The sequence below is a fragment of the Cetorhinus maximus genome, chromosome 24, assembly GCF_964194155.1.
Source record: "Cetorhinus maximus chromosome 24, sCetMax3.hap1.1, whole genome shotgun sequence".
Classification (NCBI taxonomy): domain Eukaryota; kingdom Metazoa; phylum Chordata; class Chondrichthyes; order Lamniformes; family Cetorhinidae; genus Cetorhinus; species Cetorhinus maximus.
Window position 1 is genome coordinate 39464411 of NC_135902.1, and position 27627 is coordinate 39492037.

The 27627-nt window shown below is 43.6% G+C and overlaps 1 protein-coding gene and 1 long non-coding RNA gene across 2 annotated transcripts; one reads left to right on the plus strand and one right to left on the minus strand.

Moving 5' to 3' along the window:
• The first annotated feature begins 1204 nt into the window (after positions 1-1204).
• Positions 1205-27627, plus strand: LOC144699812 (uncharacterized). Its single transcript, XR_013580620.1, has 2 exons — positions 1205-1290; positions 27206-27627. It is a non-coding gene; the product is annotated as an uncharacterized LOC144699812 (long non-coding RNA).
• pde6gb (phosphodiesterase 6G, cGMP-specific, rod, gamma, paralog b) lies at positions 19843-27362 on the minus strand. Its single transcript, XM_078571084.1, has 4 exons — positions 27258-27362; positions 23413-23653; positions 22415-22455; positions 19843-21635 (listed from the first exon to the last, which is right to left on the minus strand). Exons 2-4 carry the CDS (start codon positions 23616-23618, stop codon positions 21559-21561), a joined length of 324 nt encoding a protein of 107 aa, XP_078427210.1. The 5' UTR covers positions 23619-23653; positions 27258-27362; the 3' UTR covers positions 19843-21558.

Sequence of the window (27627 nt, forward strand, 5' to 3'; positions counted from 1 at the left end):
CAAAGAACCTTTTTTGGAATATTCTCCCAAATGACACTTTCTCTTGGACGCCTTCCATAAGGGTCCACCTCCAGGGTTTCAAACTCTTCTTCCGATGTTCCTCTCCCTTGGATCACCACATGCATTCAAGCTTTGCATTCCACACACTTTCCCTGAGATACTCAGCTGTGCCAATGGAACACCACCACTTCACATGTCCCTACTAAGGAGTTACAGACCTTCAGCTGTCTCCTTGGGTCCTCTGGCTTCTTGCAATCCTATTTTGCTTTAAGTCTGCGTCCTGCAACTTTCTCCCTTTAAGCTTGGAGCCTTCTTCTGCTCCTCACTCTTAACTTCACTTACAGGACCTTTTTCAGTGTCCTGTTCTTTTCCTTTGACTAGAACGTCTTCTTGGGACCTTTCTCCTGTTCCACTCCCTGATTTTTGCTTCTTCTTTAGTTTGGGACTTGCTACCTGTCCCTCTCCTGTGTTGCTTCCCCCAGCAACTCCTTTCAACTGAACTGAACCTACTTTTCTGATTCTCTCTGTATCTGTGAGTCCCTTTCTTTGGAATCCTGTTGCTAGGCAACAGCCAGCGTTTTCTACCTTGTGTTTGTTTTAACTTCCCCTCAAGAATCATAAAATATCATTAAAATGCAGGCATCTTATAAAGTGAAACCAAAACTCAAGTTCCTCCCTTTTTAACACACAAATACAGAAATACAAATGAAACTTAAAGCTAAAACTCATTCCTAACACCCACAAAAATACAAATATAACTTACTTAAACTATTTCCGATTCCTAACACATCATACATTAGTATGCTGAACTCACTCACTTTGAGTATACATTTACTCTTTATAACCATAGAATCTTAGAATGATACAGCTCAGAAGGAGGCCATTTAGCCTTTGCACTGGTGCTGGCTCTTAAAAAGAGCTATCTGATTGGTCCCATAGCTCAGCAAATTCTCCTCCTTCACTAGTTTACCTAATTCCCATTTAAATGTTATTATTGAATCTGCTTCCACCGCCTTTTCTGGCAGTGCATCCCAGATCATAATTCATCGTGTAAAATTTATTTTCCTCATGTCGCTTCTGGTTCTTTTGCCAATTACCTTAAATTTGTGTCATCTGGTTACAGAACCTACTGCCAAGAGAAACAATTTCTCCTTATTTTCTCTATCAAAACACTTCATGATTTTGGACACTACTGCCAAATCTCCTTTTAAACTATACTCTGAAGAGAACAGCCTTGATTTCTCAAGTATTTCCATGCAACTGAAGTCTTTCATCCCTCGTACCGTTCTAGTAAGTCTCTTCTGTATGTTCGCTAAAATGTTGGCACCCTTCCAAAAGTGTGGTGCCCAGAATTGAGAACAAAACTTCAGCTGGGACATAACTTGTGTTTTATAAAAGTTCAGCACAACTTCCTTGCTTTGTACTCCATAGCTTGCATATTGACAGGGATGAGTTATGTGGGCAGCAGAATGGCAGGGGGCAGAGATTTGGTTAGAAAACCTGAAAGGTTCCCTGACCAGAAGTGAGCCTGATTGACAGTCAGGCAGGGAACACTCTGCAAGAGGTCAGAGGACCAGTTAGACTCTTCCCCCAACACTGGAATGTGAAGGGAGGGGGAGGGAAGGTTCAATCCCTAAGAAGCGGAGTCTGATCTCTGACTCCATGGGGTGGACCAGTCCCTGGGGGTGGGGGGTCTGATCCTGGAACTCAGGGATCTTTGTGTGGGAGGGGGGATAAGGCAATTGATGGTGGGTGCTTAGACGGTCTGAAGAAAGCATGCTGCTCCTCCTGGCCCTCAAGCTGTGCTGTAAAGTCACTTACCTTCTCCCTGAAGCCCCACTTTACCTCAGCTGCCCGGGAAACTTGACTGCCCACTGTAAAACCTCCAAAACAGGTTTAACCAGAGGCTTCCAGCCTCATTAAAATATCTTAATTGCCAACCCACCTCCTGGGATCATATTGGCTGCCTTGCCTTTGCCCAACTCCGTAAAACCCGGAAATGGGCAGATTGGAGGCAGTTTGGGTTCAAGGTTCAGATTTTTAAAAAATTAACATCTAACCTGAACGCAACCCAATCATTTTTGTGGGGTAAAATTCCCCCAGGCCTCTACTAATAAAGCCAAGAATGCTTTTGAATGCCTTTTTTATATCTCAACTTGTCCTATCCCCTTCAGTCTTGTGTACATACACCACTAGGTGTCTCTGTTCCCACATCCCATCAGAAATTCTACAATTTAGTTTATATTGCCTCTCTTCATTCTTCCTATCAAAATGAATCACTTCAAACTCCCCTGTGCTAAATTTTAGCTGCCGTGTGTTTGCCCATTTCACAAGTCTGTCTTGTTCTCATGAAATTTGTTACTAACTTCTCACAGTTCGTTACGTTTCTGAGTTTCATCTCACCTGAAGTGCGAGGCTATAGAAGTGGAGCAGCAGATTTAAACAGAGCAGGCAGCAATTATCAGGAGCAGAGCCACAAGTTTAAACAATGTGCCCAGGTCAACAGCTGCAAAGGCTATCTGGAGCAGAGCAGCAGACAAGGGAGACACAGAGGGAAAAACTCAGAAAGTGATGTAACCATCAGCACAGATTGTCGAGGGGCACAGGTAAGTTACAGATAAGTATTAAGCTCATTGGTTAGTATTTTTAGTAGTTTGTGTTTGACAAACAGTTAGAAAACCTGAAAGTTAAAAAGAATCTATGAATAAATTTAGACTGAGGTAAGGAAGCCTGAGTGTCAGGGAAAGGGGTAAAATGCACCTACAGTCGCGTCAACACAACAAAATTAAGGAGCTGATTAGTGAGTAGCTGGTGTGTGCATGTTTCTTTTGCCCATATCAGAGACAAATATTAAATTTATTTCTCTAAGTTTAGACAGTAGTTTAATTCATAGTTTAATTCATTCATGGCAGGGCACCTCAAAAATTAAAAAAAACATTCAACAGAACTTTCATGGGATGTGGGCATTGCTGGCAAGGCCAACATTTGCTGCCCATCCCTAACTGCCCTTGAACTGAGTGACTTACTAGGCCATTTCAGAGGGCAGTTAAGAGTCAACCACATTGCTGCGGGTCTGGAGTCATATGTAGGCCGGACCAGGTAAGGATGGCAGCTTTCCTCCCCTACAGGACATTACTGAACCAAAAAGGTTTTTTATGACAATCGATGCATGGTCACTATTAATGAGACTAGTTTTATATTCTCGATTTTATTAACTGAATTTAAATGTCACCAGCTGCCATTACCCATAAATACACATCCTGTGCCATGTGGGAACTTCAGGACACTGCTCCTGTCTTTACAACCATATGAGCAGGAAGTGTCATTAGCTGGAGGGGATCGAGCTCCGGATTTCAGAATTTAAGCAGCCTTTGACACCGCTGCAGTGCATCCACAAGGCTGAGAGCCACATGGTTACACATTCCAGCAAGTGGTCAACCACAACTCTAAGAAAGTGCAAGCAGACAAGGAATGACTGACGACTAGACAGACAAGGAGGACCAGGCAGGTAGTGCAGGAATCCCACAAGTACACTTTGCTCTATAATTGGCATTCAGTTCTGAATAGTGGTGAGGGTGATGATTCCTCTGAGGAGTTCAACCTGAAGCAAGTTCACAACACCATGGGTGGCTCAGCTGCATGAGGGTGGGGGGTGGGCAGAGGGTGGTGGAAGGTCTGTATATCAATCGTGATAGGGGCTTCAATAGTTGGAAGAATAGACAGGCGTGTCTGCAGCCGATGACCTGAATCCAGGATAATGCGTTGCACTCCTAGTACTAGGATCAAAGATGTCACTGAGCAGTTGCAGAGCACACTGAGGTAGGAGGGTGAACAACCAGGCATACCAATTGTATAGGTAGAAAGAGGGACGAAGTCCTGCAGGCAGATTTTAGGGAGCTAAGGAATAGGCTAGCAAGCAAGACCTCAAAAGCACTAATCTCCAGAGTATTCATGGTACCGTGTGCTAGTGTGTACCGAAGTAGGAGGATAATACAAATGAATGCATAGCTGGAGAAATGGTGCAGGACGGAGGGCTTCAGATTCCTGGGGAAGTGGGACATGTTCTGAGTCCTGTACAAGCCAGATGGATTGCACCTGAACAAGGCTGGGACAAATACCATCGTATAGATATTGCTAGTGCTGTTTGGGAGGGTTTAAACCAGCTTGATAGGGAGATGGGAACCTGAGCAGAGATTCAGATGGCAGAGAAGCAAAGCTGGAAATAGAAGGTAGAAAATTAGTCAGCAAATGTTGAAGGCAGAGGAAACAAATGATAAAAAATAGACAGCAAAGGAGTTTGGCGACGCTTGATGGTATATACTTCAATATAAGGCGTCTAGTGAATAAGGAGCTGAAGGTACAGGTAGAACTACTATGACTGAAACATGGTTTAAAGAAAAGCAGCAATAGAGGGTACAAAATTCTTAAACTGCATTCAGGATAATTTTTTTAGCCGGTAGGCTGCAAGCCCAATAAGAGAAGGGACCGTTTTGGACTTAGTTTTAGGAAATGAAGCTGGGAAGCGGGATGTGGTAGCAGTGGGAGATCATTTTGATCGTAGCGATCATAATTCAATTAGATTTAGTGTAGTTAAGAAAAAGGACAAAGATAGGCCAGGAATAAAAGCCCTGAACTGGGAAAAGTGAGTGTGCAGAACAAATATGATGCCACAAAGAAAAAGGGTGGGGTCTCCCAAATCCAGATCACCTTGGATGTCAAGCAGCATACAGAGCAGGATAAGGCAAAAAAAGAAAGCTATGTTAGATATCAAGAGTTCAATGCTGCAGGAAGCCTAGAGGAGCATAAAAAGTGCAGGGGTGAAATTAAAAAGGAAATTAGGAAGGCAAAGGGAGGGTATGAAAAAAATACTGGTAGTAAAATCAAGAGAAAAAATCTTGTATAAATAAAGAGCTAGAGGGTAACAAAGGAAAGAATAGAAGCAAAATACTGTGGATGTTGTAGGAAAGAGTAGGGCTTATTACTTGTGTGTGGAGGTGGAAGATACCTGCAGTTATTAATGAATACTCTGTGTCTGTTTTAACAAAAGAGGGGACAACACTAACATTGTAGTTAAGGGGAATTGTGAAGTGTTGGATGGGATAAACAAAGTCAGAAAGGAAATATCAAGCAGTTTGGCATTTTTAAAGTCGTCGCCAGACCTGTATGCCAGGCTATGAAGAAAAGAAAGGCAGGAAATAGTGGATGCTCTGCTCATCATTTTCCAATCCGCCTGGCTACAGGCATGATGCCAGAGGACTGGAGGACTGCTAACTTTCTGCTGTTGTTTGAAAATAGAGATGAGAATAGTCCGAGGAATTACAGGCCAGTCAACCTTACCTCAGTGGTGGGCAAATTATTGAAAAAAGTTCTGAGGAACAACATAACACAGCATTTCAGAAAGTCACAGATTAATCAAAGACAGTCAGCATGAATTTGTTAAGGGAAGGTTGAGTATGACTAACTTGATTGAACTTTTTAAGGACTTAATAAGGAGGGTTGATGAGGGCGGTACATTTGATATAGTCTACATAGACTTTAGCAAGGGTTTTGATAAGGTCTCACATGGTGGGCTGGTCAGAAAAATGAAAGCTCCTAGGGTCCAAGGGCAAGTAATAAATTGGATCCAAAATTGGCTCAGTGGCAGGAAGCAAAGAGTAATGGTTGATGGGTGTTTTATGACTGGAAGGCTACTTCCTCTGGGGTTCCACCGGGCTCAGGACTGGGTTCCCTTACTATTCTTGGTTTGTATCAATTGTTTAAACATAAGTGTAGGCGGCTTGATACAAAGATTGGCTGTGTGATTGATAGTGAAAAAGAAAGTTGAATATTACAGAAAGATATCAATGGATTGGACAGGTGGGCAGAAAAGTGACAAATGGAATTCAACCTGAAGAAGTGTGAGGCAAAGCATTTGAGGAAGGCAAATACAGAAAGGGAGTATACAACAAATGGTTGAGAGAGTAGAGGTACAGATAGACCTTGGCATGCATGTCCTCAGATCCCTGAAGGTAGAAAGACCAGTAGATAAGATAGTTAGGAAGGTGTATGTGATACCTTTCATTATTAGTCAAGAGACAGAACATAAAAGCACGGAGTTATGCTGGAACTGTATAAAACACCTGTTAGGCCACAGCTGGAGTACTGTATAGCGTTCTAGTCACCACATTACAGGAAGAATGTGATCGTACTAGAGAAGGTACAGAGGAGATTTAGGAACATAGGAACAGAGGTAGGCCATTCAGCCCATCGAGGCTGCTTCACCATTCAATTAGATCATTAACTCAACACCACTTTCCTGCACTATCTTTATATCCCTTGATGTCATTAGTCTCCAGAAATCTATCAACTTCTGTCTTGAACATGCTCAATGATTGAGCTTCCACAGTCCTCTGGGGTGGAGAATTCCAAAGATTCACCACCCTCATCTCCTCATCTCAGTCTTAAATAGCTACCCCTTTTCCTGAGACTGTGTCCCCTGGTTTTAGACTCACCAGGCGGGGAAAACATCTTATCTACATCCACCCTGTCATGCCCTGTAAGGATTTTGTAAGTTTTAATGAGGTCAACCCCTCATTCTTAGAAACTCTAGGGAATACAGACCCAGTCTCCTCAATCTCACCTCATAAAACAATCCCGCCATCCCAGGGATTAATCTGGTGAATGTCCTTTGCAATCTCTCTATGGCAAGTATATCCCTCTTTAGATAAGGGGACCACAATTGTACACAATAATCCAGGTGAGGTCTCACCAAGGCTCTATATAACTGCAGCAAGACACTCCTACTCCTGTACTCAAATCCTCTCACGATGAGGGCCAACATATCATTTACCTTCCTAATTGCTTGCTGCACTTGCATATTTATTTTTAGTGACTCATGAACAAGGACACCCAGGTCCCTTTGGACACTGTCCCAACCTCTTACCATATAAGAAATATTTTACCTTTCTGTTTTTTCTACTGAAGTGAATAACTTCACACTTATTCACATTATATTGTATCTGCCATGTTCTAGCCCATTCACTTAGCCTGTCTAAGTCCTCTTGAAGCCCCCTTGCATCCTCCTCACAACATATATTCCCACCCAGTTTGGTGTCATCAGCAAATTTGGAATTATAATTGGTCCCCACATCCAAATAATTTATATAGATATGTGGACCCAGCACTGATCCTTGCGGTACCCAATAGTAACAGCCTGTCATCCTGAGAATGATCTGTTTATTCCTACTCTCTGCTTTCTGTTTGTTAACTAATTCTCGATCCATATATTTCCCCCAATGCCATGCACTCTAATTTTATTTACTAACTCCTGTGTGGGACCTTGTCAAAAGCCTTCTGAAGAATCAATATATATCCCGTCCACTGGTTCTCCATTTTCAATGCTACAAGTAGTATCCTTAAAAAACTCCAACATGTTTGTCAAACATGATTTCCCTTTCATAAATCCATGTTGACTCTGCCTAATCTTACCACTCTTTTCTAAATGCCCAATTATCACATCCTTTATAACAGATTCTAATATTTTCCCTTTTACTGATGTCAAGCTAACAGGTCTGTAGTTCTTCATTCTCCCTCTTCCTCCCTTCTTAAATAGTGGGTTACATTTGCTACTCTCTGATCCACAGGAACCATTCCAGAATCTATAGAATTTTGAAAGATAACCACCAAATGCAGCCATTATCTATTTAGCCACCTCCTTCAACACTCTGGGATGAAGCTCATTTGGTCCAGGGGATTTATCAACCTTCAATCCAGTTAACTTTTCAAGTACTGCCTGTTTACTAATACTGATTTCTTTTAGTTCCTCAGTTTCACAAGTCCCTTGGTCACCTAGTATTTCTGGGAGATTTTCTGTATCTTCTTCCAAGAAGACAGACGCAAAGTAACTGTTTAATTTCTCCACCATTTCCCTGTTCTCCATTATAAATTCTCCTGTCTCCAGCTGTAATGGGCCCACATTTGTCCTAGCTAACCTTTTTCTTTTCACATACCTAAAGACATTTTTACCATCTACGTTTATGTTCCTTGTTAGTTTGCATTCATACTCTCTTTCCCCTTTCTTAATCAGTTTATGGCCCTCCTTTGCTGGGTTCTAAATTGCTCCCAATCCTCAGGCTTACCTCTTTTTCTGGCATCCTTATAAGCCTTTGATCTAATGCAATCTTTAACTTCTTTCATTAACCACGGTTGATTTATCTTTCCCTTTGGGTTTTTGTGACATAGAGCAAGGTACATCTATTGTAGACCATGTAGTATTTCTTTAGATACTAGCCATTGCCTGTCTACCATCAAATCTTTTAGTGTATTTTCCCAATCCACCATAGCCAACTTGCCCCTCATACCTTCATAATTTCCTTTCTTCAGTTTTAATACCCTAGTTTCAGAATTAACTATATTCGCATTCAAACTTAATGCAAAATTGTGTCATATTATGGTCACTATTTCCCAAAGGCTCCTTTACAGCAAGGTTATTAATTAACCCTTTCTCATTACACAACACTATTTCCAAAATAGCCCAATCCCTAGTTGGCTTCTCAACATACTGCTCCAGAATCCCATCTCGTATACACTCCAGGGATTCCTCCTCCAGAGCATTGGTGCTGATTTGGTTAACCCAATCTATTTGTAAATTAGAGTCACCCATTATTATTTTATTACCCACGTTACATGCATCTCTAATTTCCTGAATTATACTGTGCCCAACATTAGCACTACAGTTTGGTGACCTGTAAACAACTCCCACCAATGTTTTCTGCTCTTTGCTGTTTCTTAGCTCCACCCAAACTGATTCTACATTTTCATCCTTTGATCTAAAATCCTCTGTTACTAATGTACTGATCCCATCCCTTATTAAGAGTGCTACCTGACCTCTTTTTCCTTTTTGCCTATCCCTCCTAAATGATGAATATCCTTGGATATTCAATTCCCAACCTTGGTCACACTATAGCCATGTCTCCTTTATGGCAATTAAATCGTACCCGTTCACATCAATTTGTGCATTCAAATCATCAACTATTTTGCGAATGCTATGTGCATTCAGATAGATTACCTTTAATTCTGCTTTTTTAACATTATTCTCTATTCTGATCTTATTGATGCTTGCCTATACATTGGCTGTCTTCTATTCTTACTTTCTGCTTTTGTACTTCCATTTTATCAGCTTTGCTTTCCTCGAATCTGAGCTCCTTCTCAGGCTCTCACCCCCCTAGCCAATCTAGTTTAAACCCACCCCAAAAGCACTAGCAAATCTCCCTGCGAGGATGTTAGTTCTAGTCCTGCGAAGATGCAGCCCGTCCATCTTGTACTGGTCCCACCTGCCCCAGGACCAGTCCCATTGTCTCAGAAATCTGATGGCCTCCCTCCTATACCAGCCATGTGTTCAATCGTTCAATTCTCTTATTTCTATACTCACTAGCACATGGGACTGGAATTAATACTAAGATTACTGCTTTAGAGGTCTTGCTTTTCAATCTCCTTCCTAGCTCCCTGAAACCTGCTTTCAGGACCTCATCCCCCTTTCTACCTAAGTTATTGGCACCAACATGGACTACAACCTCTGGCTGTTCACCCTCTCCCAGAGGAATGTCCTTGCAGCCATTCCGTGACTTCCTTGACCCTGGCAACCAGGGAGGCAATATACCATCCTGGAGTCATGTCTACTGCCTCAGAAATGTTTGTCTGTTTCTCTAGCTAATGAACCCCCTGTCATTATAGCTCTTCCCCTCTTCTTCCTCCCCTGCTGTACAGCAGAACTTCCCCTGTGGTGCCACAAACTTGGCTCTGATTCTGACGGAGCACTCCTCCGAGGAACCAATGCCCTCACCAATATCCAAAAAGGAAAAGCAATTAGCAAGCAGGACCTCAGGGGGCTTCTGCACTACCTGCCTGGTTCCCTTTGACTGCCTGGCGGTCACCCATTCCCTTTCTGCCTCTATGCTCCTAGCCTGCAGTGTGACCACCTCTATGAACGTGCTATCCATGTACCTCTCAGTCTCGCAGATGCGCCACAGTGACTCCAGCCGCTGCTCAAGCTCCCAAACCTGGAGTTCCTGCAGATAGTGACACCTCCTGCAAATGTGGTCATCTAGGTCATCGGTAGTGTCCAGGACTCCCCACATTATACAGGCCACGCATTCCTTGTGACCAAGCTGCCCTGCTATGACTTTTCTTCACTTACGCTAACTTTATTTTACTTTGGTTTATTTATATTAATTTTGCTTGGCCTTAACTTAATAACCCTTACAACTACTGATAAATCGTACTAGTACTGATAAGTCTGACTAATACTTAACACACTTCATGAGTTGCAATAAACCTTACTTAAAGTACTTCTTTCCCCCGTGCACCGAATTCCCATGTAAACCTAATTCGCTACTTACTTGGTCTCCTTCTCACTCAAACATAGTCTCCTGATCATGAGCCCCTTACTGGATGTTGCCAGGAATAGAATTTTTTAGCTATGAGGGAATATTTGATAGATTGTGGTTATTTAATTTGAAACAGAGGAGGCTGAAGGAAGATTTAATTGAGGGGTATAAAATTATGAGGGGCCTAGGTATGGAGGACAGGAAGGATCTGTTTCCAACGGCAGAAAGATCAGCAACCGGGGGTATAGATTTAAAGTAATTGAGTGCATGGAGTTGAGGAGAAATATTTCACCCAGAAGACGGTAGGAGTCTGAAATTCATGTCTGAAAGGGTAGTAGAGGCAAAAACCCTCAACGCTTTTTAAAAGCATTTGGAAATGCATTTGAAGCACTGTAACCTACAAGGCTACAGACCAAGAGTTGCAAAGTGGGATTAGTTTGAATAGCTCTATATGGCCGACATGGAGACAATGGGTGGAAAGGCCTTCTTTTGTGCTGCAAATTTCTAAGATTCTGACTCTATTCTACGTATATTGAAGTTATTAATATATATCAAAAGAGCTGTGCTCCCAACACCAACCCCAGAGGGATATCACTCCATGTTTCCCTTCAGTCTGAAAAACAACTGTTCACCACTAATGCTCATAGGAAGCTTTGTCTCCTCTGGGATAAGAAGCGTCCTTCCTTTGGCATGTTCCCTTACAAACCCTTGACCCTTGTAGCTGATTACCCTGTTTGATTTGTGCTTCCTGTTCCTTTCTATGCTCTGAATTCCTTTTCCACCTTACTCTCTCTAGACTAAACATATTGTTGTGATTCAACCGCTTCCTGACCTTTATGAACTCAGGTCACATTTTTTAAAGTACATGTAATTACTGTTTTCACAATGTGTTAACCTTCCTGCTGCCTCAGATATTCACAGTTGCTGTAGATTCGAATAAAGGCTTACCTGCTCTGATGGCTCCCGTACTTGTTTCCCTCGGCCTGAGTTTTTAATCATTGGCCGGAATTTTCTGTCCCTGTTGGCGTTGGGCATCATGGCGGACAAATATGGCAGGAAGTTCAAAAATCGGTTTCACACCGCCGTGAAACCAGTTTGCGATCGTCCTCTCCGCCAGTCAATGGCGGGCAGCCTTCCCCACCGCCGCACATCTGGAATGCCATTTTAATACATCTGCATCTCATTATAAGCCCTGCTCACCGGAATCATCCCCCCCCATGTCAAATTTACAGCCCACGTCGGCGGGAAAACACGCCGGCCCAGAACACATCTGGTGGCGTGCAGAAGTCGGGACTTACCGTTAGGGCCTTGCTCACATCGTGGACAGAAGGTGCTAGAGCCCTACAGCTACCAGACCCTGGAGGAACACGTGCATCGCAAGCTCGGTGGATTCTGATGGACATGGCTCAGCCGCTGGAAGGTCACCATTGATGCCTGCCATCTGCTTCAGAACATCAGGTTCTTGGCCATGGTCTGCTACAGATGATCATGAAGGGGGTGGAGAGGAAGATCTAGGTTTGACTGGGAGAGGAAGGTGTGCCGGGGTGGGGGGTTGGGGGGTGGTGAGGTTGGGAGGGGCAGCGATGGTGTCGGGGGTGTGAGGTTGGGGGAGGGAGGGAGCACTGGGGGGAAGAGGGTGTAAGGGGGAGAATGCGGCAACTGAGGAGGTAGATGTAAGGGGGGAGGAAGGTGTAAGGGAAGCAGTTCGGAAGGGGGAAGGAGTTCGGCGGGGGGAAGGAATTCAGGGGGAGGAAGGAGTTAGGGGTGGAAGGAGTAAAGGTGGGGGAAGGAGTAAGGGTGGAGGAAGGAGTAAGGGGGGAATGTCCAGGTGAACATGCAAGGGAGGGGTCTGTGGAGTTGATGACTGCCTCCTGGAGAGCGAACTCAGGGTGGGCATGGTAGGAGGGAATGCTGAGACAGAGAGAGGGCTGAGTGAGCCTGTAGGATAGGGGAGTGAGGGTTCGACGGTAGCAGTAGAAGGGACGGAGAGGGTGGTCAGTGGGGACTCGGAAGCAGACACGGATCCTGGGGGTGGGAAGGAGGAGGTTGGGGAGGTCAATGTGGATGGGGGTGGGATCCTTGGGAAGATAGGGAACGTGCACATTCAATTGGACATCCCGGAAAGAAAAGGGTTCTGGCTGGTAGGTGATGGTGGAGAGGTGGAATATGATGCCGGGGGAACACCAGTGATGGGGGAAAGGAGATGGGTGACTGCGGGAGGGGAAAGGACAGGGGAGCTTAAGACATACTTAACAGCCACTATGCTTCTAAAATCGAAAGCAAAAGGAGTCTCGTGTTGGGTGGGCACAGGTGCTGCATGGGAGTGTGACCAGTGGGTGGGCGGAGAGACAGGTCAGTTCAGATGGACAACTGAAAGAGAACCCCAGCAGGCATCAGTGAAAATGTTTGGGACATTAAGATGAGTGTGATGGAGGAAGGATCTGTGTGTGTGCGTGGTAGAGTGCTTGCACGAGGCTCCGAAAGGCCCTATCACACACACACTTCTCCCTCCAGAATCACTTGTGAGCCAGCTGTGTGCAGCTGAACTGCTAGTGGGAGCAGATGCAGGGGAGGATTCATGAAGCCTATAAATGAAGCTGAAAGACAACATTACTCATTATTCAGTGAAAGTGAATATATTTTCAGATTATAAAGTGACAAAATGTGTTCGCCCTTGCAGCCACTTGTGGTCAGAAATTCCTAACTTTTCTAGCACTTATTCTAGGTGCTGCCCTGACATCCGCAGCAGGGGTGGAGACAGCTTGTGCAATGGTTGGCCCTGAAGCCTCTGATGACTTTGGCATGTGTCCTCTGGAGAGCTGAGGCAGAGGACACTGTTGAGGGGGTCACAGGCAAAGGGGACTTGGAGGGAGAGGGCAACATCTGAGATTCCTAAGTGGATCACCCAGGGGTGTTCAGCTGCCGCTCCTCCTCCCTTCGGGTGCCCAAGGGCCCCAGCCTGACTTCTTGAGAGGAAGGTGCACCTGGAGGGACACCGAGGTGCCCCGTTTCCCTCTCGCGTTGTGACTGCAGGAACTCGCCCATGGCGACTGCGATGGAGTGCAGGTCTGCATGCATCTCCGCGTTCTGCTGGACCAGGGTCGCCATGGTGTCTGCCATCCTTCCCATGGAGACCTCCATACATGCATGTGTGAGCACCACTTCATCAAAGAGCAGGCGGACGCACTCCTCTGACTCGCGTGTCACTCTGCTGTGGGCTTCCAGCAGCTCTGTGTGATATTCCTCCGCCTTCTGCTGACTCTCCACGATGTGTTCAAAGTCCAAATCTGGAGGCTTATCATCTGACTTGGACCTCACAAACGCCTCTTCCCCAGCAGTCCTCCGAGTGCCGGGCAGCTCGGCTGAACCTGCCTCCTCCTACTGCGAACATGTGTCTGTGCAGTGACCACCAGATTGTGAACTCAAGCCTGCTCTAGATCTAGATCTCACCGAAGTGTGTGTCTCTGTGCTGGTGGAGGGTGTGGGTAAGCGCTGTGACGGGTCTTCCAGGCTGCTTATTCTGAGCTCTGCAGTGGAGGATGTGACCTCTTGACTGGAGGTGAGGACCTGGATGGAGCTGAGGGACTGGTTGAGGGTGGCAGTCGTTTGGCAGAACTCCCTATGAACCAAAGTAGAGATAATTAGTGCATGGCAGCAGAGTCAAAAGAAGGAGACAGAGCGCTCACAGTTGCATTGAGAGGGGGATGAGTTGGTGCAAGATCCTCATGTGGGTGTTCGCTGTCAACTTCACTGTCGCCGCTGGCATGGTCCACATCCTTACTAGTCAGCGTGATGGCAAACACCTCCAAGTGAGTGAGGGGCCTAATGAGGGCCACTCCATCCCCAGCCTGGGGCCTCTCCCTGCTGTTGTGAGCCAGCTTCTCTTGCATGAAAACAGATGGAGAGAGTGTGAGCGGGAAGCATGGCACTGCATGGAATGTTTGTGTGGTGAGCGGAGCCATGGATGGGATCAGGATGCAAGCTCCAGAGGGTATGAGCCTGATGGAGATATGGGGGTATGTGTGAGGGTTAGTGGTGTTGCCCCTTGAGATGTGAGATCCCTGTGGGTGTGTGATGGGTTTGTGAGTGTGTGAGCTGAGAGTGATGAGAAGAGTGACTTACCCTGGAGGAACGGGTGAAACCATTCATCCTCTTCCTGAACTGGGTGGCTGTCCTCTTTTGCAGGGCATTGGTACTGACCACCGCTGTCACCACCTCCCATGCTGGATTGGCGATCTTGCTAAACCTGGGAGCAGCACATTTCCTCCCATTGGCAGCCATCAGTTCCCAACAGCTTCCTATCCCTTAGAGAGTGCTAGCTCTGTGCAAGGGGCAGCCTTTAAATAAGGCACCGGTTTACTGAAGGCTTGAGGTGAGGGCAGGGCAGGTGAATGAGAGGATGCCCCGCCCGCGACCTGGCGTGTTCCCTGGGAATGGATAACGAACAAGGCGGGAATAGGATGACACGGCGTGAAAACCCGCCATTGTGGCCAGCGAGTAAAACATCCTTTTTCCTGTCCACTACTGCGCTTAGCGCAAATCTGGGACAATTCTGGACATTGTCTTGAAATTAAGTCTGTAAAGATATGTGTGCTTGTGGTTTCTATACATGAGGGATCATTTTCAGTTGTATTGAGTCTACACTTGGTTCAAAAGCGGTAGGAGAGGTTCCTTATTCTTTTGACATAGTTTAGTCATTCTTGACACATTCACTACTATAGAATTTCCATTTATAGGGGGGAATTTTACCTGCAAGGTGGACAGGGGTGGGAGTTGTTGCATGCAGGCAGTCAAAACAGCAAAAAATATGCCAGCATGGCTAGGATTTTGCAACCCCTCCAGCCCAGTGGGATATTATGGTCCTGCCGAACTGAACAGAGATTTAAATGGCTCACCGCATCTGCTAGTGGGAGACACACCATGGCGGAGCTATAAAATCCTGGCCCATGTCAGAAACCCTACACGATCCCACCCCACTCACTTTCACATTTAACCAGTCTGTGTTTGGAGGGGGGATGGGCAGGAGACCCACCCACTCCCCACCCCTACAGGGCTGTTGTGTCAACAATTGTAATATGTAAAGTGGTATTTAAATGAAGATTTAACACTGCATTCTGCCTTTAAATGGCAGCGCACACACTAGAATCAACAAGATGAGAGTACGGCAAGGATTGATGGCTCTGTGGAATTGACAGGCTAGGAAGCCTTTAAGCACTGAAACAGCACAGCTGCTTCCTTGTCTAAGTGAAATGCTTCTGCTCACAGTTCTTGTTCTGAGAATGTGCTTTCACTGCTTGAGAGGCGATTACCAACACTTCAGAGGTCATTGTTGCTATCTTGGACCTTTCCTGACTTTGATTTGCACTTCCCTGCTAGCCATAGGAGCAGCTTATACAGCTCAACCTTGGGCCTTTGCTGAGGAACCAGAGGAGTAGCACCAGTAACACCAACAGCTCAAGGAGCAGTAGGAGCCTTCTCCTCGGCTTCCTGCTGCTGCACAGGACAGAGGGGATAGACCCAGAGCTCCAGCTTGAAGCAGGTGATAAATCCAACGCAGGGTATATGGAAAGTGAATCAGCTTTTTGGATATGACTGAGCAACAGTGCCTCAGGAAACTCGGGTGTTCTCAGTAGGTCAGTGCTGAATCTGCAGCTTTCTTGTGCAAGACCCTTTTTCAAGAGAGCCAGGGAAGCATTGTATTCCCAACGACCATCAAGGTCACCAGAGCCCTGAATTTATTTACTTCCAGCTCTTTCCAGGGATCTGCTGATGACATCTGCAGGATTTCACAATCTGCTAACCACAAGTAATCTCCCCCGAGACCAATGTCATGTTTGCCTGGACTACCACTTACATCCAGTTTATTACTGATGAGGTCAGTGATTGGATTCCCACAAGTCCTGAGAGTGATACAAAGTACCTGTATGGCAATCAGGGAGCCCTCAGGTCATCCAGGAGTATTTGTCAATCAAAAGGGATCCCATTCCATAAATGTTCAGCTGGTAGGCAACCGCCAGTACCCCTATCTGGTACTCATGCATGTCTGCGCAAGACATCCTGGAAGTTGGCATAGTGTCTTCATCCTGCCAGTCACAACTCCCACAAGTCTTCACACCTTCAAACAAAGTCAGTGGATTGCCCCTTGGAGGCAAGGGCTACCCACTAAGTATATGGCTGATGACATTCGTGAGTAGCTCTACAGCTGATGCACAGGTAAGGTGCAACCAGTGCTACCTGAGCACAAGAACAGTCATAAAACAAGCCATTGGCTTGCTGGAGATGTGATTCAGGTGCTAATCTGAGGGTGTCCTTCAGTATGCAAGGTAATGACACCACCAAATGGTAACGGTTTGCTGCCTTGTGTTAATAGAATCCAAGCCAGTTGGTGAAGTCAAAACAAAGACACAGAGCTGCTCTTTACTAAGAGAGAGTTTATTGACTTTGTTCAATCTCATAGTTCTCCCCTCACATCCAGTGTTCCAGCTGTCCTCTATATGTACCCTTTTGAGCACCAGTGAAATTAACTGGACTAATGAATCAAATTGACAGGCCCTTGGAGGGTCACTGTAACGAAAGAATAAGGATTTCAAGGAAACTTAAATGAAAACAAAATATCATTTTGGGAGCTGAAGAAGTAATCCAGCCCCTGTAGTGCCCACTGGTTACAGAAGGTCCTCAATTTATATATCTTCAAAGTATTTAATTAAACAATGCCCTTCTCCTGTGTATCCTAACAATACAATTAACAAACCATTAACACCTTGCACAACATTGGGCTGCAGAGAGTTCTGGAGCTGCAGGAGGAGGAGGGTGAAGGCCACCCTGCACCCACAAAGGAGGTGGAGGAAGAGGAGGTGTGGCAGGAGGAGGGAAAGCCTGGTGTCATTGAGGTGCCTGCAACCATTCACTTAGCTGTCAGAGGTGCCTGTGATGGACTCATGCATGTGCAGCCATATGGCACACCAGTGCAAACCACTGCCCCCTCCACCCTATCCCAACTCAAAGCACCACAGAAGTTATTAATTCTGCCACCTTCTTCACACACATTTCCCAACTTCTACTCTAGTCATTCCATTCTCCTTAAGGCTGATGGCTATTTGGCAGGCAAGAGGTAACAATGGAGATGACTGGACAATGGAAACTTGAAATAATGTGCATGATTCGTAAGCACTCAAGTGATTTCTTTTTTGAAGCTACAAAGCCTTTACTTTTTGTTTCTTATTACTTCCGCCTGGTGCTAACCCTGAGGTTTTAGCAGAGCAAGAGGTAGTCTGCTCATTCTTCTGCTCTGACTGCCAAGAATCTCATGTCTCATGTCTCATGCCCTCTAGATTTTGGGGCCCAAAAGCACACTGTCACATACTGTTCCACCTGCCCAGGCTAGGCTAAACCAGTGGGCACAAGGTAGCACAGGTAGCGATGGGACAATAGGGGAGGAGTTGGAGTGCCTTGAGCAGAGCTCTCACTTCCATGTGCCTTTCCTCCAACTTTCCTCTAATGGCCACCATGGCACTTCCCTGCTTGCCAAGAGCTGGAGATCATTTTGCTGCACTTCACTGAGGTACAGAATGGCCAATCCATTCTTTTCTCCATCCTATTTAAACTGGCAAACGGAGTATGCAGGCCATAGGTGAAGACCAGCATGCACTTGTATGCCTGCCATGAAAAAGCTTCAGGCAGGTGGCCATTTGCTCATGGAGGTGGAAATCAGTGCAAAGGCTTGAGACATTATGGTACTCTTGCTAGAGACAGGCTCCTCCAGTCTCTCTCCAGTGGTGTGCGGTGCCTCTGGAAATGCTGACAGAAACTCACACATTTTCTGTTGCTGCTTCATAATAGTCAATGACGCCCCACCACCTCACCACACCCCCTCCGCCTCTACCCCCGAGGCTCAGCATTTGTGTCAAGATGAGCAGAGCTTGGATGACCCTGAGCCCACCATTGCTGTGCTGGTTTCTAGCACCCACATCTGCTTGCTTATGATGTGTGGCTCACCATGTGACAGACTAGCTACTGAGCTGTGTGTATCTGAGCTGGTGGAGAGTACGCGGGAGTCATGTGAGGTGCTTCCTCGGAGTGCACAACCTCCTCTGAGCACTCCTCAGACTTGCACAATCTCCTGTGTCAAGCTTGAATGACCTGTGGGAAATGAAAGACAAAAGTTAGAGCTGATAAGGGAAAAGAGTTCAAAGTCATTATTGTGTAGATGATCAGATTTCAGTTGCTGATGAAATCAAGTCAACATGAATGATTGTGGTGTGCCATTGTCACTACGCAATATCTAATTCTGTCCCCATGTATTTGGGAGAGCCCCATATCTCTATCTCCAATGGTCATGCACTTGCAATTCTGTGGATATGCATCACCTCCTCCACAGCAGTTAAGGGGCTATGACTGGACAGTCACGTCCGGTCCTCTGTGTCTCCATGGGACTCTACACTCTCTCCTGCAAGGAGAGAAAAGAGAGTGTGTGAAATGGGAAATTTTTAGAGGATGTATGGATAACATTTAAACATTTATGGAGGGTGACTGTGAGGGATAGGTGTGAGATGGCAATGAGATGGAGGTGAATGTCAGTGTCAGCTGTTCAGATGAACATGTTAGGTGGTGCGTTGAGGGAGAGAAGTGGCTAGACCTGCAAGTTGTTTTGGTCTGCGGAGTGCTGTGCTGGTGAAGAATTCGGCGTGTGGGATTGCCATTTGAATGTAGGGTGTCACTCACCTTTCCATCCCTGATGAGGTCATTGAAGTTCTTTTGGCACTGTATCCATGAGCGAGGGACCACACTCCTGCTGCTCACCACTTCAGCCATTTCCAGCCTTCCCTACTTCAATTTCAGAGGCAGGCCCCTCCCTCCTGTCTACTGGGAGCTGTGTTTCTCTGCCGGACCCTTACAGCCCACACTTTTAGTGATGCCCCAAAGACCTGGAGGGGTGGGGAGGGGGGCTGGGGGGTTGGGATTTGGGCAGCCTTCCCACATTGAGCCTTATGCTTGCTCTCTCTCTTCTGACACTTCTCTATGCATTCTGCCTCCTAATAGGGCTCCATTTAATAGAGAGGTGTGGGTCATCATCACGTCTGCCTGCTCCGATTGGTCAGGGAGCCTGGGGAATGGACTTCCGGGTAGTCTAGTGGAGGCAAAAACCTAAAGAATTGGCTGGTGTGATGAGGATGATATTGATTCTTTCTGGATGGGATAACTGGCCTTCCTCATCCCTATCTATCTAGTGGTCTTGCAATGTCCCCATCCAATATGATGGACCGAATGGCCCTTTCAACTTCAGCGAAATGGTGATGTTTGGTAAAGGGAGCGGGAAACCTACATTTCGCTTTACCCCATGATTTTAGGTTATTACATTGTGGCTTAACTAAACTAAATGGGGTCGGGGAGCCGGTGGTTTCTGGTTGGGCTAACACAAGGGTGTGGGTAGTATGGGGCTGAATTTAAAACAAAATAAAAAGAAAAAACAAATTACACCTTTATTCCTTTTTTTTTCAAGCTTTATTAGATATATCTTGTAGAGAGAACAACCTAATCTTCAGATGACAAAGTTTTGGTTTAAACATGCTAAGGACCATCAAGGTCTTTGTTAATACTCCCCACACTGCATTGCAGATCGTCCCTATACATGCCTCCTTCTATTGGTTTTACCTCAGAATTATATATGAATAGAAAAGACCAAACTAGCTAAGAACAAAACACAGCAAAAGGAAGGAAGACATGATGAAATGTCTTGGTTTTAGTATTTTCAAAACGATAGACTAAAAGAGGTGAGTAAAGTTGCGAGGAAAAGCTAATAGTTTGACAGGATATACAGTATTCCGTGAAGACGAAGGAAATCACCCAAAATTAAAGGCAAAGCAAAGTGATGTTCAGGAATGGATAAGCACAGGAAAAAAGGAAGTTAGCATATTACAGGAAAGAAAAACAATAGAAAAACATGAAGCAATAAAAGCTTTGAAAAAGTAGTGCAAATTGGAGCATTCACTTTGCATAGTTACGGTAGTTTTAAAAAAGTTTGCACAGCATCAGTACACCTACACAAGAAAGGTAAATTCCTGAAGCTGTAATTCAGAAAAGGAGAAATAACAATTCATACGGAGAGATTGGGAAAAAAATGTAACTGCGTGCTGTAGAGGTGATAGAAGAAGATTTTGAATTCAGTGAAGTAAAACCAAACAACGCAAGGGACAAGCACATAAAAATGGAACGATGTGAGACAAGATATAAAAAAAGATATAAAAACTAACATTTAAATTACAACAAGGATAAAATTGAAAGGTTAATGAGTAACAATGGGAAGAAACAAAAGATGAAAATGAATAAATTGAGAACGTGTTAAAGTATGCGGGTAACTTGGCTAAAGGGTAATCACACTAAATAATAAAATCATTCACCCACAAAACATGCAACTCACCAGCAAGCTCTTATAACAAACAGCTCTTAGCAACCTAAACGTTTCTAAGAGTCCCTGAGTAGTTCATTTTCAGGGTGGGGTGGTGGGTGGGGAGTGGGATGTGGGATGAGGGGACGAGGAAGTTCAAATGCTTAACTATTTTAAACAGGAGCATGCCAATAAGTCAGAGAGAAAACGTAATTTAACTTGATAGATACTGGCAGGAATGCAGAGTTGTATTGGGTGAGTCTCCTGTTCAGAAGGAGGCACGTGTGAGGGATTTGGGCATTTCTGAATTCCACCTTGTGCATTTACAGAATCACACACATACATAGTTCTCCTACAAAGTTCAATGCTTAAAGAATCAAAATGATCAGAATGGATTTGCATTTGTGCCATATAATATTTCCACAGAGATGTATTTTGAAAAAGCATAATAGTACATATGCAATATGTCCATAGGTACAGTTTATAGCTACCGTTTTTGGAAACTGTATCAAAGAAGGTAAGTGGAAAAATGATCAGCTTTGGTAATAACAAGAGACAAGAATTCTGATTGGTGCGTCTAAGGAAAATGCCTTCATGTTTTAAGAGAAGTATGATTGCAAAGGAAATGTGAGTTTGAAAAGGAGAGTTTGTTTTTACTATTCTGCTTTTCTTTGCAGTTGTGTCTGCACAGCCTTGACGCCTCATTTCTGCTTTTGAAGCCACTGGTGATATAGATTGGGGAGGGCAGGGAGGTTTTGGAACTCTTCCCAGGAGCACAGTAAAAAAGTACACAGGATTCTGTCCTCGCTTTCAGATGATACCATATTGTGCCAGTTCGTGTAGTTCCAGATGATTGAAGGCCTCCCAGGGGCAGATGACAGTGATATCTATAAACCAAAAAAAGAACAATTTAATCCTGAGTGCAGTAACCACTGTGTTACTGTTATCACTTAAGTGTTTAAAATTTTATCTTGCTCAGCCTTTACGCCCAGGTAGACCATTGATCACTCTTTCTGCCAAGAAAATGGCAAAAGTCAGAGCAGGCTTCTCTTTCACTGGTCAGTGCGCAAGGTGTACTTCACTTATCATAGCTGCCATAGTAAGTAATGTGGACAATTCAAAAATGTGTAATTTTATCAACAAAAAGAAATTCTGTCTTACCCTTTTTGACAGCCTTAGTAGCTTAATATGAAAAATTTGGTTTAGCTTCAATTGGGTAGCTGTCAAAGTGGGTGACTATACAAAGGCATTACTTTACAGCACATGGTAATTAAAGACCATGCAGTTTTTTCACAGGAAAATAATTATCATTGAACGTGTTCCAATCTTATATTGACAACTATAAAGGCACGTGGCAGCTCACATGAAGAGCACTAATACTCAGCAGAGGTTATCAGGGATGGAATTAGCGAGGGGTTCATGTCCATGGCAGTTTTGTATGAAGTAATATGTTGGTTTTTGTTATTTCCATAATGATCCGTTTTGCATTTTTAAAATGTAATTTATCAGTACAGCGTGACTGCAGTAGAATCTGTGGGCAGCCTATCTTAACTAGCATTATATGTGGTGACAGTATGCTATGAAATAACTGCCTATTCAATATTAATGTGTAACATGTGCCTAGAATAATTAAAAAATACTGTTTTTGAAAATAAAATCGCCATACCTGTGCCTAATCCTTCCATTCCAGGAATGTCATCACCAAACCTGTGGGAGAGGCGGAAATGATATTTAGCAACTCATAAAAACTACTCTATGAGTCAAAAGCTTCCTTATACCAATACGCACTGAGTTTCAACTGGCTATTTGACTGTGGGTAGCATCACAGCTGAAACTGATTCTGTCCTCATCCAGTGTCCATCACACCTGTGCACTTTCCAGCAGGATTGACTGGATAGTGATCGGGGATAGGAACCCTTGGCTGATTTTCCCATGCCATTACTCCAATTGCCTTGAGGCAAAACTGTATTAGCTGATCTGCTGCCCTGGCTAAGATGAACTGTCTCAGCAGAGACTGGAGATCTGAATTGGGATCTTCCCCACATTGTATTGTTAGTAAACTTCAGGTTGTGCGTTTATCCCTTGAGCCATTGAGAATGCTTTGCAAATTGTATGGAGAAATTGCAAGCTACAACTTGTGTTCTTCCACTCCATAGCGTTGTGCTCTACATTCTAGTCCAGCTGTACACTACTGGAAATAATGCCAATAAGTGCAAGTTTTATTGAGGGAATTCTTAGCATTTTAGAACACGGTTTTCAGCATTTTGATTTAATCGGCTCCTTTTTCTTATGCCCACATCGGCATTTGCACTGAAACACAGCATGTAATGTCAAAGCATCTATTCAAGAACTCGGGAGGTCTGTGGTCACAGTTGAAAGGGTGCTTGATTGGAAATGATTGTATATCTATCATACTTAGTGAAAAGCATCACCAGTCATAACTGTCAGTTAATGTTATTTATTTTGCAGGTGAGAATGTTGCAGAGTTGCTATTTCCTTCGAGAAAATCTAAATAACTGTTTTACAATGCATTTCACATCTTAGCCAACATACCATATCTGACCTCAGTTTGGCTTTCATTCCATCTATATTCTCTACACAACGACTCTACTAATGCTACAGTCTCTTTAGTTAATTTGCTTCTGTATTCTTTTGTCCTCTTACCCTTGTACTCCTTTCTTTGGCGGTTTGCTCTTAAACTGTCTTGTTTGCCTTTGCTTGAACTTTGGTGGTCCTTTCCTGGGAGTTGCTGGTCCTCCAGTTATCCTTGTGGCTGATTTAATTTCTCCCGCAGGTTTTGGTGGTTCTAGAGAGAGAGCCATCTCTTGTGCTTTCAAGTTAGGTTGGATTTCCAGGGGGTTTGCCGCCATAATTATTGCTTTTGGTGCCGCACTTCACTAGGGTACTATATTTCAAAAGAAACCAAAACCTTTGCCGGTTAATATAATGTGGTAAATATAGGGATGTTGCTTCACCTCTCCGAGATTATCAGACAATCAATTTCGACCCTGCTTACACTAATCTTAATCCCTGGTATGAGCCCCAAGGACAGGTACAATGAGATTAATTTTCAATAGTTCTGCTTGTAATAGGATTGTGTAAACTGGCGTGTAGCACGAAGAGAGGGAGATGGCAAAGGATTTAATATTGAGAGAATCCGATTCCAGGGAGGATACCCCTGACTAAATAACTTGGCTGTAAATAACATGTCACACAAGTAAATATTATAGAATGTGCCAGAAGTACAATATAATGCTAGATTTTTGTCATTACAATTATAAGTTGAGAATTCATTAATAAAACACTATCCAATTGTGACTATCACAACTGCTTTTCAAAGTGCCAGTACAGCAGGCATGATGAGGCGAATGGCCTCCTCCTGTGCTGTAAGTTTCTCTGATTCTGTGATTGGTGAAAATGTTCTGTAAAGTAATTCAAAAGGGCTGTGATCTTGATAGGAAAGTAGCCACATGTTCGGGCACAAAGCTCATCTGTAATTTTTGTTGAAAAATGAAAAATTTTAGATTATACTGGGAACATTTTTAAAAGTCAATCATTTTTCAGCCATATGTAACACTCTTTTCTGAACACATTTACAACTAAACTATACCAACTATTTACCTGATTGAGTCTTTGTTGAATGGCATAGACTGAGAGTTATTGAAGCTTGATGACTGGATTAATATCATTTGTAGGGTGGAAAGGCTACGTCATTGTAATAGGATCCTCAGTTACAATCACGCACTGTTTACAGTTACTTTCGCCAAATTCTCCTTTTGGCTGTTTGTCTGAATGTTTAGTTTTTTTCCCTTGCGACATATGTCTTGGTGAGCGAGATGGTAATTATACATGAAAATTCAACTATTCTGATAAATTACTTAATGGTATTTTCTTTAACATTTATCAAAGTCTTTTAGAGAAACAATTAAAAATTAAAAATCTAGTTGCCATGTGTCCTTTTGAACCGAAGTCCAAAACTGTTTGATTTCATGTAAATTATAGGACACATAAATTGCCAAAAAGAATACTAATTAAGTTAGGTAGTTTTTAAACTTTTGACTGTAACATTCTCGCTTAGCACAGTGTCGTTGTTTGCCAATAAGCCTAAGTGTACTGCAGCAGTAGCCTTTTGAACCAAAGAATGTCCTGAAATTGGGTTTCAAGGTCAAATCATCCTTAACATTCTTAACATCCTTAACGCTGCATTTTCATTAATTAGCTGAGTTAGGGTTTTGCTGATACAGGAGTACAGATCAGTAAGAAGCTTATTTACACAAATCCCTGACACATAGCCACCTGTCCTTCGGTAGCTGAACTGGTCAAGTGATCATTTCGGATGAACATGGGCAAAGTAACCAGTTGTACCTTTCTTAAAGGTCCTCATCATCCATGAGTATATTAATGCTTTATTTGCTTTACCTCATTTATGTAACTTTTACAAATGTTTAAGCCCTTCTCCTATGCATGCTTAATTTGAATCAAGATTCTTTTCCAAATAATGACACCTTTATGTTTGTATCTCAGTATCATTTTGTATCTGTGTGACATTCTAGATGTGACCAATAAATTCAAACTGCTATTTTGGAGAGTTTCTACATAATCACAGACAGATGGTGAAGAAATGAGTGGCTTAAGCACATTATTCCTTTGGTATACTTTCCCAAATCCATTTGAGATTATAATCTGCTTTATAAAATCTGTCTCTTACCCAATGGGAGCCTGTTAAGTTTTGGAACAGTCCAGTCCAAATAGAAAAAAGGCTAATTAACCCAGGAGTTGAGCACACTTCAATGCAGGACCACAGAAGTTCAGCAGTGTCATAATTTGATATAATTAATGATAAAAGATACAAATCAGATGACTAAGGTTTGACACAAATGTTTGATGTGCTGCTGTCATTGGTTCCTGTCCCACTACAATACTTTAGCTCCACAGGTAAAATCATTGCTGGCATTTCCTAATGTAAAACAATTGTAGGAATTTTGCACAATGACCTTGGCATAAAAACATTGCAAATGATCTAACAAACAAGGAAAAGCAAAAACTGAACACAACTTCCTGATAGTCATAGAATCATAGAGTCATAGAGGTCTACAGCACAGAAAAAGGCCCTTCGGCCCATTGAGTCTGCGCCACTCAAACAAGTACCTAACTATTCTAACCCCATTTTCCTGCACTAGGCCCATAGCCTTGTATGCCATGGCATCGCAAGTGAACATCCAAATACTTCTTAAATGTTATGAGGGTTTCTGCCTCTACCAACCTTTCAGGCAGTGAGTTCCATTTTCCCACCACCCTCTGGGTGAAAAAATATTTCCTCGCATCCCCTCTAAACCTCCTGCCCCTTACCTTAAATCTATGCCCCTGGTCATTGATCCCTCCATCAAGGAGAAAAGTTCCTTCCTGTCTACCCTATCTATGCCCCTCATAATTTTATACACCTCAATCATGTCCCCCCTCAATCTCCTCTGCTCCAGGGAAAATAACCCCAGTCCATCCAATCTCCCCTCATAACTAAAACTCTCCAGCCCAGGCAACATCCTGGTAAATCTCCTCTGCACTCTCTCTAGTGCAATCACATCCTTCCTATAATGTGGATTCCAGAACTGCACGCAATACTCTAGCTGTGGCCTAACCAGCGTTTTATACAGCTCCGGTATAACCTCCCTGCTCTTATATTCTATGCCTCGGCTAATAAAGACAAGCATTCCATATGCCTTCTTAACCACCTTATCTACCCGTCCCGCTACCTCAAGGGACCGGTGGACATGCACACCCAAGGTCCCTCTGATCCTCGGTACTTCCCAGGGTCCTACTATTCATTGTGTATCCCCATGCCTTGTTTGTCCTGCCTAAGTGCATCACCTCAAACTTATCTGGATTAAATTCCATTTGCCACTGATCAGCCCATCTGACCAGCCTGTCTATATCCTCCTATAATCTAAGGCTATCCTCCTCACTATTTACCACCCCACCAATTTTCACGTCATCCGCGAACTTACTGTTCAAAATTGAGGGGGGATCATGATAATTAGAACATATTCTAACAGTAAAAGCATTTTCAAGTAACCATAATAGACTCTGATACTAAGAACTGCTCAATATGAATATAAACTAGTTAAGATTACACTCTTAAGTATAGACATTTTGAAAGATAAATAATTTCTCTTAGTTTGTTACAATAGAATCCTGCTAAGTATACAATAGTTTGGGTAGATGTCATTTGAATGTCAGGTTTGATATTCATATAGAAAATAATATTTCGGTAGTGGATAATTGTCTCAGATGCTCTCCATAAAAATACTGACTTTAATTAGTTTGGAGATGTGCTTTTAATGTTTTTCCATTAGTATTGACTCAGTTAGTATCAATACTCATACTGGACAATTAATTTAGTTTAAGGCCCCTTTATGGCATATATCTTAATACTCATCCAAATTGTGTAAAATGTGTTCAGTGTTTAGCAGGTATGTATTGTGCTGCTGAGAAGTAAAAGACCAGGTACTTACCACTATGAGGAGGCAAAGGGGAACATTCGCCAACTGAAAGGCGAGAGCCCTAACTAGCTCTCGTTGTTGCTTCTGTCTTTCTATCTACACAGTTCTGGATCTCTGGCGTACGGAGACCAGCTTTTATTGGTTCATTCAATAGGATTTTGACATTCCACGTCACCCAATATTAATCTGATGGCGTCACTGATGGAAGTAAAAGCTGATGTGAAGAGGATAAGCTGAGGCTCGATGAGATGTCACCTTTTAGTGTTTTGCACCACAGAACAAAATGTAACTCAAAGTCTCCTATTTCTCTCTGAAACAAAGAATGCTAAATACTTTATGCAATTTTATTTTGGGTTTTTAAATAAAATACAATCTCAAGCAA

Excerpts from the sequence above, each read along its gene's own strand:
- pde6gb (XM_078571084.1), bottom strand. The coding sequence starts at position 23,618 with ATGGCGGCAAACCCCCTGGAAATCCAACCTAACTTGAAAGCACAAGAG. Across the intron at positions 22,456-23,412 it reads CCAAAGAAAGGAGTACAAGG|GTTTGGTGATGACATTCCTG; the intron begins GTAAGAGGACAA and ends CCTCTCCCACAG. Across the intron at positions 21,636-22,414 it reads AATGGAAGGATTAGGCACAG|ATATCACTGTCATCTGCCCC; the intron begins GTATGGCGATTT and ends TTTGGTTTATAG.